The following is a 15,402-nucleotide window of genomic DNA, read 5'->3' as shown; positions in this document are numbered from 1 at the left end:
AAATTATATATACATATATATTTATTTAGATATATATATTTACGAGAATATATATATACATCTATATATATACACACCAACGTATACTGTAATATTTTTGTACCGAAACAAGATTTGTGAAATAAATAACGATGATTCAAAGCCAATACCAAAACCGTACGCCACACGTAACCGCGGATGTACACGTAATCTGTCGTGCACGTCGTCGGGGATCGTCGCTCGATACACGTTGCGGAAGACGCAAGTCGAACAGTCGGACGCTATTTTTGGGAAGGGTCGATGGAAACGGAAAGAAGAAAAAGAAGCAAAGGACGGGGGTAGAAAAAATGAGTCTAACGGAAGATTGATAAAAGGAAACATGCGAAAGAGGGGGATGCGTGCTTCGCGGTCGGTGCGCTTCGACGCGCAGCGCCGATACACGCGAGGGTTGTTCTTTCGACGGACATTCTTTCACAGAAGATAACGCCAACGGTCGTCCCTTTTGTTTTTCCTCTCTCTTTTTTTCCATTTTATTTTATGTTAATTCTCTCTGGCAAAAGAGGAGATTCTCGTTCCTGGTCAAAGTACAGAGAATAAACTATCGCCTCTTCTCGAACAGCTGCTTCTCCCGTTTCCTGTTTTTTGTTTTTTTTACTGTCTATTAATCTCATGTCTCTCTCTCTCTCTCTCTCTCTCTCTCTCTCTCTCTCTCTCTCTATCTCTCTTTTTCTTGCTCATTATACGTGTATCTATTTATCTCTCTGTTTCTTCGTATATATGCTCTCTCTCTCTCTCTCTCTCGCTCTCTATGTATATAGGGAACACAACTGTTGTACATCACGGCTTTGTCGTTGTTTATCCGAGAGAGGGGACACGCGCGTTGTAACCGTGTAACCAGCAACTCACGCTAACGCATATTATCAGCAGAGAGATCTAACAAAGTCTAACCGAGGATAGCCGTGCACTAACAAAAGCGTGCCCTGTTACTCGTTATCGGCTCTGCGTATGCGGAATTGCAACTCGTACGTGGTAACTGGTTGCGCGAGGTGAATCTGGAAGGAGGTGATTCGCTCCCGCAAGGAGAGATACCTCGAGGATGTGCCGTGAGATCTTAAAAGGAACGCTGTTTTTATTATTTGCCTTGTCGATAGCTCGAAAGATCTCATCGCACATTTTACCTTTATCCGAAAGAATCATCCCATTTTCCGGTGTAGGTCACCTGTTACCGTTAAGAAAGAGGGGTATCTATGCGGTATATGTACATAATGTGTAAAGAGGAACATGGTTGCACAAAGTTCTCTCGCGACGTCGCCACGGTGGATCGACGCTTGGAACTGCATTCGACGGTACGCGGCTGGTCCCGCTGGTCGCTTTTCCGCATCTCGCGAAACGAAAACGTGGCCTGTTCGCCGGAAATCAGATTTTATTGAGAATCGAACCAACTGCGGAACGTCAAAAGTTTTAACGTCTTCGCTACGTTCTCTGCCTGTCGAGCCACCCTCTTCCACCACCTCCGCAACCCCTATCCCAACCCCTGACGTTTGTTCCCTTTATACCCCTCCAACGGCGTCCCTCCCTTTCATTCCTTCCCTACAACGCCCTTCCCAACTTGGCTGATCGATCGTCGTGTCGAACGAGAAAGTGACCTCTCACCTTCCCCGCCGTGTAACGTTCGCGCGCGCGTCCGTCTGGCCGCGTAAATATTATTTAAACAGCACGCTGCAACAACCTTTTCGTCCCTCCTTGGAGGCAGCCACGAGTGCAGGCCGAGTTGATCGATACGTCGATGTGCCGTGAAATCGTTTTGTCGGTGGAAGAGTAGAATACCGTTCTGTGATAGGCGCTTGCGCGTGAATTACGGCACGAGAGGATACTTGGCATTCGGTGTTCGCTTCTGTCGTTGGACGTTCGACGTTCTCGCGAGATACGTTGCGTCGGATGGTAGCAGAGATGTATATATAGCAGTCGCGAGACGCGGTTCCTTCATTTAAATGGATATGATTCGTTTTAAGTAGGCGTTACTCGATCCGAAATAGTACGAACTCGATTCCACCGCGTGTATGTTATGTAAATGGAGTTTTCGAACTTCATCCACGTTGAATCGTCGGATCCAATCTAACTGGAATTGAGAAAATCATCGTTCGGCTCGAGTAAACCGACCCGGGCCCCGTAAAATTCGGGGACATTTTGTTCTGGTTACAATTTCGAATGCCTCATCTCCGTCAGCCGTTACTGGCTCGTTCGTGTACCGCCTGCTGCAATCTGATCAAAGTGTCCGGATATTCACGAGCGTGGCGGTCGTGCGCTCTCGTATACGGGGAAATATTTATCGCATTACACTCCAATTTACGCGGTGCACATAATTTTCACGGCACTATTTTATGATAGCGTGTAACGCAATAATAACGTGATACAATAACGTTCTCCCAGTATTAATAGTAAGAGAGAGGTACGTACGAGCGTTAACGCCAGCGTTGTAACGTACGAGCGATGCAACGCGTATTTCCATCCCCTGTACGTACGTACGTTGACCTCTGCTACACGATTCGAACGTGTACCAAATTATTGCGCGCAAACTGACACGCTCCTGCTTCGGGTGCTAGCGAAATGGAGTCTTTACACGTAGAACCCAGCCCCAACCGAGGCTTCACCCCCCCAGGGTGGCTATAATAAAAAAGATCACGCTTCCCGTTATCGTCACCGGTACACACACGGCACCTTGAACCACCCGTGCAACCCTGCAACGCGAGTGCCGTTCAAGTCTTTGAGCGGGCATCGATCGAGCCTTCGTACGAGAGTCTCCTTTCTCTTTCTCTCTCTCTCTCTTTCTCTCTCTCTCTCTCTGTCTCTCTCACTCTCACTCTCTCTCACTCTCTCTCTCTCTCTCTCTCTCTGTCTCTGTCCGTTGTCTGGGTCTGCCTCCGTGGGACTCCATTTTTACAGATCATAGAACACCTCGCTGGCAGTTAGCGATGGGAACGAGTCGGATACGTGCAGTCGCGGGGATCGATTAATTTAGTGGACGAGCGCGCCGGCTCGATCGAGTAATATTGTAGAAATACACGTTCGAATGGGCGTCTGGGATCAGCGGACCGATAATGTTCGAACCTTGCTGGAGAACGGTTATTTTATAGCGATCGTCAGGGTAGAGTTATCGGGAATTACCTGCCGAGGATAGATACCTGTGAGATTGGGGATGCAGATAGAGCCGGATTTAAGAACACTGGTTTAAAGTAAATAGCGACTCTTAGAAATTTTGTTAAATAGTCCAGACGGTTTCTTAATTCTTGCGATACAAGGAGTGGAAGTTGGGTACTCGATTAGTAGAAGAATCGATGATGAACCATCGAGTTTTTCTAAAGCAAAAGGTTCGAGCATGTATCAGCAACCCCCTTAGTTAACCCTCGAATGCATGTACGAACGAATTCTAGAAAAATCGCACGTTCATACGACCGCACCTTTGAAACGCATCGCAATTCTAACCAAGCGGTTAAGGGTTGAACACGTGAGATCGATCGAAAGAGAAAAGGAAACTCGAGACAGACTCAGACCTATCGCTAGCTGCCTCCACGTGGATATTCAATCGATCGACGGTAATTCTTTCCCCGTGGACGTGCGCGCAATAAACAGTCATAGAGCCCTCGAGTAAACATCGAGGTGGAAAGATGCCGCAGATATCGCGACGTTGGAGCTCAAAGGCTAAACGGGGAGGAACGGTTCCGCGACACTCGGAGGTGTTCTGTGTGTCACCAGGTTGGGGAGTTCATAACTGAATTAACCAGTCGGTTCAGCCGTTTAGAGAGTACTCCATTACCAGTTAGGCCAATCCTGGCCTTATTTAGGACTGCAGGGTTCCCATGCACTTGTACATATTCGAGAACCGCACCGATTTCCCCGCTAGCCTGACATGGTGGTCGCGATTAACGGATCGGCGCGAAACGCGTCGTTCTTCGTGCCTTGCCTTTTCTCTGTGATTCTCCTTCATTTAACTTGTTAATATATTCATACGTGTATATACATATGTATACATTTATTTATTTTGTTCGGTTTTCTTAATTTGGTTCTCCTTGGATGGAGCGTTCCTTATGTTTAATTTATGATTAATTATACCTTATGCAACCAGCAACCAGTTCGAGTTTTAATCATTTTGGAGAGCTCGCTTTGCCTACGCACAGAACTTGTACCACGTCACCCGTTCATTGCATTTTTCTTTTTTTTTTTTTTTTTTTCTTGTTAATTGCACCTGGTTTGAAAGTTTTGAACGACCGTTTCTTTTTTTCTTTTCTTTTACAGAGGACTTTTTACGCAAAAGTAAATGTGTGTTGCACTTAATCCCGATGTACAGAGTGTCGTTTTACTTGTGCGATATAATGCGATTGCCCCCGGCGTTTTCTATTTTTTTATTTTTTTTACTCCTGTACTCCTGTTATAAGTTAGAGAAGACGTCGCGATAATTAAAGTTCGCGTTCAGAATCTTCGTGGAATTGTATTGGCTGAGTTTCCATTTTCTTTTCTTTTTCCAATTTTTGCTAGCTTCTTTTTTTCTTTTACCAGACGCAAGTTTAATTCGTTTTAGAAGAGATCGAGATCGTTGCTCGATGCGTAATGGAGTATTCTCTAAGCTTTATAACGATTCTGCGGAACGAAATTTTTAATTGAATACGATCGATCGGCTTAACGACGCTGTTGACCAAGAAGAGGATAGTTCCTTTGATTTAGACAGTAAAAAGTAGCGAAATATGTTCGTGGTTGACGATGGGATCAGACGTACCGTAAGTAGCAACAAAATTTTGATGAAATTTATTCAGTTCTTACATTTACACAAGCTATATCCAACAATAAAGAGAAACGATTCTTAATTTCTTTTTTTTTTATATTTAATTTACATAATTAAAATTTCGGAATTTCGCTTTAGAATTCTTTTTCAACGCGTAAACATCCCTCTGATTCGCAAACATTTGAACGTAATTCCGATGCAATATTAATCGGAAATTGTACGATGACAAAATTTTAATACATATTTCATTTACGTATATCGAGGCGTTCTACCATTTCAGTTGGAATCATCCGCGCTATCATTTAGACGCGTGTGTACCGTACGGCTGAAACAAAGTAGCGATATCTGATATTATCACGGGTGACAGGTAGAGGCTGGCGGTACGGTTGATCCCATCGTTAACCGATTTTACGCGTTCGCACAGTTTACGCGTCAAGGGGCATTAAGAGCGACGTAAAGCATTCGAAAATGGAATTTCCGGCGGGAGCCTCCTCTTGGTCAAGTCGCTGGGGCGCTTGTAAATCGTTGGGCGCCAGTTTCCAGCCAGTTCCGATTGCCAACGTCGCGCGTCTCGTTTCTCTTTTTCTTTCACCGCGCACCCCCGTCGCTTAAAAGCCTCGGCACGGTTGTCATATTTATAACCAACTTCGGGAAAGACAAAGTATGGGAGTCATTAAAGTATGTAACCAGGAACGGTGTCTCGTTCGAAGCTTTACGCGCGCGTTAACGTTGGATAAATGTCACGTTCGCAGGAATACTAAAAGAGGCCAGTAATTCGCGGACAGGCAACCGTGTCCAGCGCCTATTCATCTCGAGGACGAACGATAACGATCACGCGGAAACGAGCACGCACGAGTATCTATTCTTACAATTTTTATACCTCGAATCCTCGGGATAGTCGGTCTGTGTGTGGAATTACTTAAAAGTCTTTTGAAAAATGTTCGAAATCCCGACGGAATCCGAGCGCTATAATGAAAATCAAACAGAAGGGATGATTTAGATGTGTATTTCGTTCCGCGCTGTTCCGAGACTCTCGCGAGCGGGGGTACGCGAGCGCGTTCTCCACCCTTTTTCGAATCACGTTCACGCGGTACCGTGATTTCCATCGACCCGTCAGCACCCCCTCGAGCCCTCTCTCTTTCTCTCTCTCTCTCTCTCTCTCTCTCTCTCTCTCTCTTTCTCTCTCTCTCTCTCTCTCTCGCGCGCGCGCACGGTAAATGCTGCACGACACGTCGACGAGAGTGACGCGTGAACGACTTCTCGCTTCTTTGGGGGTGGTGGAATGAGAGGTGTTCGGTGGCGAGGCGCAGGAGAAGCTCTCCTCGAGTAGAGAGGCAGGGGAGAGAGGAGGGTACGTGTACATAGATATACGTGCGGCACTGCCGCGCGATCACGGCCTTGATTCGTAAGTAGGAGGGTAAACGAGGGGAAAATTAGCGGGGATGTTAAAAGAAGAGGCTGTGAACTGAGAGAAAAGGAGTGGCGGAGGAGGCTGGCGAGAGCGGTGGTTTGGGGCGGAGGTGGAGGAGGCGAGTGAGGAGAGAGAAACCGAGACTGACAGAACGGTAGGACGCGAACCGTGCGACTTTTGATCTTGATGCGCTTTTATAGGGCTTGTATACTACCAGTGGTACGGGCACTCGTTAACGTTGATTAAGTATTTCGTATAAATACTTGATATTTTTCTATTTTCTTTTCTTTTTTTTTTTTATGTAAAGCATAACACGCGTGGACGCCGCGCGCATTTCATCCTGATTCACTTGATTCATAGTTACGCTATTGACGGGGAAAATGGCGGATGATAATTATCGTACACGGGCTTTGAAATGACAAGTACGTATGACATTGTTAATGTGCCCGCTGATATATGGTCAGGATGTAGCTTTTTCCGTTTGCAAATGAAGACAAATGCGTCGACCAGCACCTTTCTATAAATATCGCTATTACACTGTACCTGGGATGGAAGTATAAATAACGATTTTGCATACTTTCGACGTACGTGTTTTCGAACCTGTAGAACGAATCGAGCGGGAGGGAAATCCAATAGAATTTGTTCGCGTATGCTTATTATCACGAGATAATTGTTTCAACCCCGTTCGGGCACGCGAACCTGCTGGAAATCCAAGTTTTACGTTCGACGCTTTCGCGCGGATATCTGGCGAGGTAAAACTATTAACGACCCCATCCGCATCTAATATCTTATCAACGTTAATGGCTGGCTGCACGCTCTTAGAGTCTTGGAAAGGCGCAGAACGACGGCGAAGGTCGCAGGATTCGGGTCCTTCCCTCTTGAGAGAACGAAAGAGAGACTGAGAGAGAGAGAGAGAGAGAGAGAGAGAGAGAGCGAAAGAGAGAGAGAGAGAGAGAGAGATCGATATTTATATAATACAGTATACGTGAGGAAAGAAAAAGAGAGAGGGAGAGAAAGAGAGGGAGAGAAAGAAGCGATCGAGCCGCCGTCGACACAGAAGTGGGCCGCGGGCGGCTCGTCGTCGGTAGGTCGTGTCGGGAGGCCAACAGTTGAAAGTGACTTGTCTTGTGTTGATGTTGCAGGTTCAAAAGCCTGGCACATGCGGCTGACCTTTGACCGGGTGCCAGGCGGCTGCAACCTTCACAGGTGCAAGCTGTGCGGCAAGGTCGTGACGCACATCAGGAACCACTACCACGTCCACTTCCCCGGCAGGTTTGAATGTCCTCTCTGTCGTGCCACGTACACACGTAGCGACAACCTGCGCACGCACTTTAAATTCAAACACCCCGAGGCAAGAAAGATCGATCTAAACGATTTCGTAACGGGCACGTTGGCGCTATCCGCGATGACAAACGATACCATGAACACGCTGTCCTAAAACGCGGATGGACCGTGCACGCGTCTGTACATACCTTATACATACATATACATATATATATTTACACGTACGTACGCGCCCCGAAATCAAGAAAACCAGAAAAAAAAGTAACAATGAATAATATATATATATATACGTGTATGCAATTTATATATATATATATATTATGCACATACAAAAAAATATTAATATACAGAGAGCGCGGGTGGCTGAGCCGGCAGGGGGGTATTGTCGCACTTTAGATCACGTCATAACAATCCGATACGGCCCTGGTGTCACGGCCACGTGTAAAGGCCGATCTCTCTCGGCTCTTTTCTTTTGTCGAACACCAAATCTTTTATAGGTTCTACGCTTAAGAATATCGACAAGATTCTCCTATCGCGGGTGGGTTCTTTTGTAAAACGCAGAAGGGTGTGTGTATAATGTTTTAGTGTGCGACGTTTGTTTGTCTTTTTTTTTCTATTTTTTTTTTTCTGTGGGGTGGGCTTGTCGTGCTGTAGTTAACGAAACGTTCTACGGGGATGCGAGAGGATGCGAGCGAGCCGCGCGCGGCTATTTTACGCGCGCGTATGCGCGTATTCACCGCGCGCACGGCTATTGTAAGCGGCGCGGTGATTGCGCACGCGCGGCGGCGATTCCTCGCGAGCGCGCATGCGCGCGGCGAACCGCGGGAACGTTCGTCCGGAGGAGCCGATTTTTGCTGTTCGATTCGTCCCTGGCGCGACTCCAGCCAGGTTCTTTTTTTTTTTCTCTTTTTTTTTTACCATTTTCACGACCGATGCGACGATAAAGTTCCTTCTCGATTGCTGGCGAGCTGGCCGTTTGTTGTTTGTTGTTGTTCTTTCATTGACGATCGGCGCATCCGAGACAGAGAGAGAGAGATACGATCGGGCGCGGAGGGCCTGGGACGAATCGAGGTTGGCGCGGGTCGCTTTTTTTTTTTTTTGCTCTCCTTCGTATCTCGGCTATCACCGCCCGCGGGTACTCGCGTTGTTCCCCTCGCGACGGCCGTCGCCGCGCGGACGCGCGCGTTTCTAAAACGTGCGTCGCGCGAGACGCTGTTGCGAATAAAACATTGTCCAAAGACCGGGCAGCTTTATTTTTTTTCGTGGTGAACGAGCGCTGCACCGATCGACGATACTAAAGAGAGTTTAGTTCGGGAGAGTTCACGATTCGCGCATTATTGCTATATATATATATAAATATTAATAATGGGAGATTTAATGGAATTACATATTATATATATATAAAGTGGGAGCAAACGTGGTGCCAATTCCTCCCGTAGTTGCTACTGCCTAGCGGCCGATACACGCCGTTCGACAGCCGGATGAAAGAGTTATAAGTAATCGATTAATTATTTAATTAATTGTCATTAACGCGGACTTTAAACGGAGGTAATTCATTCGATACGCAGGGTGAGTCGTATTGTTGTTGAAAGAGTTTATAGTTGGACTTCATATTAGAGTGTAATCGTGTGTTTCATCGCCGTTCGGGTATCGTTGGCAATATATCACGGCCACGCGCACGTACAGGTCCAGTTTCGCGGGTTTATGGGTGTTGCAGCAGGGATCTCTGGGAGCATTCGACGAGCATGGATACACACAGGTACAGGGGGACTACATGTAGATAACACGACACATGCCCTCGCACACCCACATATATATACACACACACACACACACACGCATACACGTATACAGAAACGGGATCACAGCCGCACTGGTCGACACCCACGCGCGCTTCCGGAACCGGCGGAAGTTCGGTGACACGCAATATTAATCGACTAACAACGAAATCTTTTAGTCCTATGCATCGTTTCTAATGGTCTTTTCCTCTTTTTTTTTTTTGATAGCGATAAAAAGAGGTGTAGATACAAAAACGCCAAAAAAAAAAAAGAAAAAAAATGAGAGAAGAGGCACGAGAACGGGTACGAAGTTTGGGCTTTTTCCAGTTCTAATATGAGCTCTGAACTATAAAACGCGTTGTTTGTTAACTCGAACACCTAAGAGTCTATGATATTTACGATTTAAAACTGCACGCACTACGCGGATACGCAATATAAAACCGCAAGCGGATGATAATAGTGGAAATCACGCGAGACATTCCACGAATTCGGGACTTAAGTGCATAGGCGGAACAAAATAGGGATTTTCTTTTCTCTTTCTTTTTTTTTTTTTTAATCTTTAATCGGATTCACTTCTAGTACTATACATATTATTATATTATACATATTATACGTTTAACTACGTTATAGTTAAAACGCCGTCTGAAAGTCGGCGATCGGTCGTGCGGGATAGTGTTTACACGCACGTTCGTTTTCTTTGTTCTTCTTTACCTTTTTTTTTTTTTTTTCTTTTTGTTCTCTTCTCAAATAACGTTGTCAATTTTTATTCTCTTGAGGGCTGGTTACGATTTTATTCACCGCTAGAGTCGTGTTACACGTTGATATTTAATTGGTTGGGGTGCAATCTGTTTGTTCTACCTTTCTTCTTTGTTTGTTTTTACTCGTGGAAATTTCTATATATATATATATGTATACAGACGTATGCATACATATATATATGCATACGTATACATACATATTTACTTCCTTACACATAATAATAATATATTAATACGATAATGGTTGAAAACGGGACGGAGGGGATATTTGGAGGTAGCTGGAGAGAATGGCGAAGGAGCAACGCGGCGGGGACGTCCAGGCGTGCACGCCGCTCGATTCACGCGTGCACGCGTGGATTCGTATTCCCGTTGCACGATAAGTGTGATTACGTTTACGCGACGTTACGGACGGGTTACACAGACAGAATTGGGAATTGCTGGGTGTACGCTACGTGTGCCCCGTTGGGCAGAGGGAGAAATCGTGTGACTCGCGATATATCTCGGTTAAAAAGCAGGTCGCGACAGAGTTGGTACGTCGAGTCCGCTAGCTATTCAAAGAGCCAAACCGCAAACATTGTGATCAAATGATATTACCCGTCGGATCTTCTCTATTTTGCAGAAATGGGCACTTTGCATAGTTAAGGCTACTACCGAACACGCATATACCTATACATATATATATATAAATATATAATTTAATAACCAGAATATTAATATATTACGCAGATGATTAAGTATATTAATTAATATATTGGATAATTTATTTTATTTTTGTTTTATCGTTTTAATGATTTTATATATGTGTTATTCACTGTTTATGTATTTACCATGCAACACACAGACGTACGGGGACACGAACAAAAATGTGCGAAACACAGACACGTATATATATATATTATATTATTATTAATATTATTATTATTATTATTATCATTATTATGATTATTATTATTATTATTATTATTATTATTATTATTATTATTATTATTATTATTACTATTACTATTATTACGATTATTACTATTATTATATTATTATGGCAGTAACATAGTATACGCAGAATTGATTATTTATTATTATCGAACTGGACGGGAAGGGTTGCGTTTTAGGTGCACACATAAACCTAACTTTTCGATCTCTCTTTTCTTGTTTGTCTTCACGGTTCGCTTGCTTCTATGCATTGGCTTTGGACGCGACGCGTTCCAGTCATCACACCCCGAGGGTTGCTCAACGCATTCCGATTTGTATCGCGATACCTCCATCGAGAGGTGTATTCCCATGCGTACGTTTTAAAAATCCACGAAACAGATCGAACGATTGACGATCGATTCGAAAGGGTCGTTGGAGAAGTTAATTTCCATGTTCAGATTCAAAAGACAGTGGTAACCGGTATGGAGTTTAGTTCCAGTAGTTTCTGACGGTCCTCTTAGACAGACTAATATGAAATCGAGAAAACCAAGTTACACGTTTCACCCTGTCGCGTATCGAGATACAAATCTGAACGCGCTCGAAGCCCTTGAGAACCCTTTTGTGGACGATACTGTCACGTGTCTATGAATGTTGAAAAAGGTGAACGCAAAGAAGAGTGACTCGAACGTATGATCGCGCAGGTATCGATATCAGGATGACAGAGTAACACGATAATTGTGTGAATCCCACGATATCGAATGGATCCACGAAAGGGTGAACCACCGCTCGCGTCCACAGTCGTCTTTTCTATCTTGTTTCATCTGACACCAAATAGACACGCTAGATTCCGATCGAACGATCGGTCGCGTTCGAATTCCGAGGTTTTAGATCGGGAAAAGGGTAGGCGTGACGAAATTTTCTTCGACTTTCCGTCCTCCATCCGTGAGCTCAGCTCGCGAGAACCTCGTTGTCTCTCGAACCCCTCCAAACACGATCGCCATCGTGCTGCTACCAGGAAAATTCTCCTTCGCTAACCGGACGTTCGCGTTACGCCCGACTTGCTCTGCCTCGAAGATTCCTCGAGTTAGTGCCGAAACTCCCGCGAACTTTCCTACGGTCAGCGACTTCTGCGATTTCTTAATTTTACTGCTCCTTTAATGGACGAGCGGAGGAGATAAAATTTTAGGACGCGAACGAGTTCGCGAACAATTTTTAACGCCACGGTTTGTCGTTCGCGATTTCGCTGGTCCATCCGCAGCTTGATTCGGCGAGATGTTACCAAGTCTGGAAACTTGGAACCGTTTGTTAGGGGTTGCAAAGATCGAACAGCTCTCGATATTTTAATCCTTTCTACAGGGATCTTTGCTCTTTCTTTTAATAATCACTGCAATAATTGGTAATTTTAGGATGCAACGCGAAGGCTCACTATTTTACCCTCCACAAATGGATTTTATTTAGACAGACGAGGCAGTAATTCACTTTTATTCCGACGATGAGGTAGCAGTGTGTTGGAACACGGTCACATATGGCTAAACGAAGCCCAACACATTACGAACCGTACCAATTAACCCTGAACCGGTGTGATGATATAAGTGGTGTCATTAGGTCGCTCGCGATCCGATCCATTAGCGTTTTGTACGACGAACGTTTCCGTAATAGATTCTATTACCAATTGCGCGAGCAACAAGATGAGCAACGGGTATATTTGGAAACTTAACGATCCATTCAAATCGCATTCACTTCTAAACAGTTAAGAATAATCGCTCGAGCTAATCTTGTTCGTTACTTACTTTAGAGGATATATACCTCTGGTTGCGAGTGAAAAAATGGGATGTTAGAAGCTCGCGGCACTCTTATCCGCTGTTTCAGAAATTGCACAACAAGTACACGTAAGTGAACGCGTCGTGTCACACTCGTATAGAACTGGAGGTTACAGTGCCCCGACCAGTTACGAGCAACACCCCTCTGTTGTTCTCCAAGTCGATACCGCGTGAACACCTGGGTCGCTCCTGCAGTTATCGACTAACTTCCGCGGCGGATCGATGGACAAGCGCATGAAATTGCTCCCTACGAGCACGCTCGGCCCACGGTTACACGTAATTGCCGGTTAACAGCGTCCGAGTTTCGCGTGGAACGCCGATTTTTATCCGCGCCGGCGTCGTTACAACCGTTATCGTAGCTGGCAAAATTGCGGCACGATTACAGGCGACGATTCCCTGATACGTGTAACCGCGTCGATCCTCCCGCGGCAAAGGTTCGCCAGCTATTTTCCCTCTTTCGAGGAGAATTCTTCTAACGCCGGAAATTCAACGGCTGCCGTTCGCCAAGTGTTCGCATCGCGCGGTAGATATATCAAGTTCGTGCCTGTTTCATTCGAAACCCCCTGGAAACGATCGTTTAACGATCGTTGTCACCTTATAGCAACTAATTTTTCGAGGCTTCTAATCGAACCGAAATCTCTATTTTCAACGAAGATTCTAACTTTCTTTTTTAAGATTTCTTCTTGCATGGAATGGAATAGGTGAAAACGAGGGGGGGAATATTAAATTCGCGGGTGAGAAGGTCTCCGACTGGTCCCAACGGTCGATGGGTTAATTTAAACCCGACGGAAACAATGTCCGCGCGTTCATCACCGCGGTGCGGCACCCTTTCCCTTCTTATTCTTCGGACACTTTCATATCGCTGTCGCAGTACGGCTGGAATAAAGACGATTAAGGCGAGGCAACGGGACGAGCCCCGACAAAGGGTGCGAAAGGATTAAAATTGCTTTTCCGCGCGAATAAAAAAGTTATATCGCACCCGACTATTCGAAGCGCGCGGAGGGTGCTGCAGGGTGTTCGCTTGAAAAGGTCTCGCCGTTTCTGGATCTTCCTGGATTTATTAAGACGGCAGGGTTCCGTTCAAGTTCTCGCTGAGACTCGAAACTTTCGCCGACCATTTCTTCTATATATATATCTCACTTGATCGTGAACTAATTCCACGATGAAATTCGATTTTCTTCTTTTAGCCGATACTCGATTAATTCTGCAACTACCAACATAGTTTCGATCGCATCGAATGCGAAGGACAGGCGATTTTTATTATTTAGCAGTACAGTCTAGGAATGTCTTCCTAGGCCACATCTAGATTCTTTCGAAAGAAATGGATCGTCTTATTGTTTTAAAGATTGTTCCGCGAAACTTGTAGAAGTGTTTAATTTCGATGTTTCGAGAAATTTCGGGTCTCGTTTCTTGGGCGTATTTCTCTTTCCCGGCTCGACCTAAATAATCCCACGTGCAATCTCGAATATGCAAATCGAGCCTCTGTTTATTTGGACATTTCAAAAAATGCGAATCAGATAAAACCGTGAATAACTAATGGAACGAGTGCAATATTTTAAATGTAATTCCCGTGTAAGGGTGCTTAAAAATGGTTCGCAGGGTTACGTTTAATTACCACCGCGAAATCGATAGCAAGAGTGAAAAGAATTGAAATATTCGAAAATTACCCGGCAGCATTTCGTAGCGAGATAGAATTATGATAGTTTCGACTTTAGCAGTAACTCGGATCGTTGATTAGTAAAACGGAAGTTCGTTTTCGTTCCGTTTTTATACGATGTTCTGCCTCAGATTCGTATCTTTTATGCCCACGTCGCGTGGCCTGCACCATTTTGTTATTCGGCCGCTGATCTACGCGACCGCGAAGATGGCAATTATTTGTGGGACGAGAGATCGGACGCGAGTGAATGGTCGTTCGTTATCTTTCGAAACGTTTTACCATGAATTTCCGGCAATAAAGATAGCATTTCTTCTGGAATAGAAATAAAGTCTAGGTCAAAGCGAGATTTCCTGGACATTTTAATTTCTCTGTCGCAAAAATGTTTGTGGTTCCTTTTTAAGGGAACCTGTAGCAGATCCTGATTAGAAAATAGAGCGTCTCTTTACAATCCTTTGGAAAGAACGAAAGAAAATTTGTTTTTCAACCAGGGAAACAACATGAAAATTTTGTCTACTTTCGTTCTGGAACGTTCTGGAAATTCCTCCTTGGAACAGAATGACGAAAATTCAAGAACTTCAAAACTGGATGGTATTCCCAACTCTTCCCATTCTTAATATTTCATTCGCTAGAAGGAAACTTTTCAAATAATCTCTATCCGATATCTTTTGCAGAGTTCATCGGAAAATATCGCTACGAACGTACAAAGTATAATTGTTATCAGCAGCTATGAATTAATCTCTAAGGATCATTGGGATTTGTCACATCTGACAGTCTCGCGGAAGATTTTCAGGGCATCGTGGGAGGAATTTGTGCAATTTTTGAAATAGTCGAAACGACTGGTCATTAATCGCAAGAAGAGGTTACCATTGCTGTCGACGTACGTGGACAAAATTAAATTACATTAAAAACAATCGCGTTTAACTACTTTGTCAGTAAATTCGATTCATACAATTGATCGTGTAACGCGTTGTTTACTTCACGATCGATCGATCGATCAAGGAAATTTCGCAGTGGCTAATAGCGATGGCT

At 44.6% G+C, this 15,402-nt stretch overlaps 1 protein-coding gene across 6 annotated transcripts in view; it reads left to right on the top strand.

Annotated features, from left to right (window-relative positions):
- Window positions 1-15,402, top strand: part of LOC143433178 (uncharacterized) — a 56,650-nt gene that overhangs the window by 24,993 nt on the left and 16,255 nt on the right. The window contains exons 5-6 of one of the 6 annotated variants that reach the window (XM_076910411.1): window positions 4,273-4,290; window positions 7,310-8,129. The exons of 3 other annotated variants lie outside the window; for them this stretch is intronic. In XM_076910411.1, coding sequence (XP_076766526.1) covers window positions 4,273-4,290; window positions 7,310-7,605 — 314 coding nt within the window. In that variant the 3' untranslated portion in view covers window positions 7,606-8,129. Of the gene's footprint in view, window positions 1-4,272; window positions 4,291-7,309; window positions 8,130-15,402 lie in introns of those variants that run through there. 2 more of the 6 variants (XM_076910436.1, XM_076910420.1) reach the window with 2 other exon arrangements.

The sequence above is a fragment of the Xylocopa sonorina genome, chromosome 1, assembly GCF_050948175.1.
Source record: "Xylocopa sonorina isolate GNS202 chromosome 1, iyXylSono1_principal, whole genome shotgun sequence".
NCBI lineage: Eukaryota > Metazoa > Arthropoda > Insecta > Hymenoptera > Apidae > Xylocopa > Xylocopa sonorina.
Note: the sequence above shows the minus strand (reverse complement) of the source record. Positions and strands in the feature narration are given on the sequence as shown.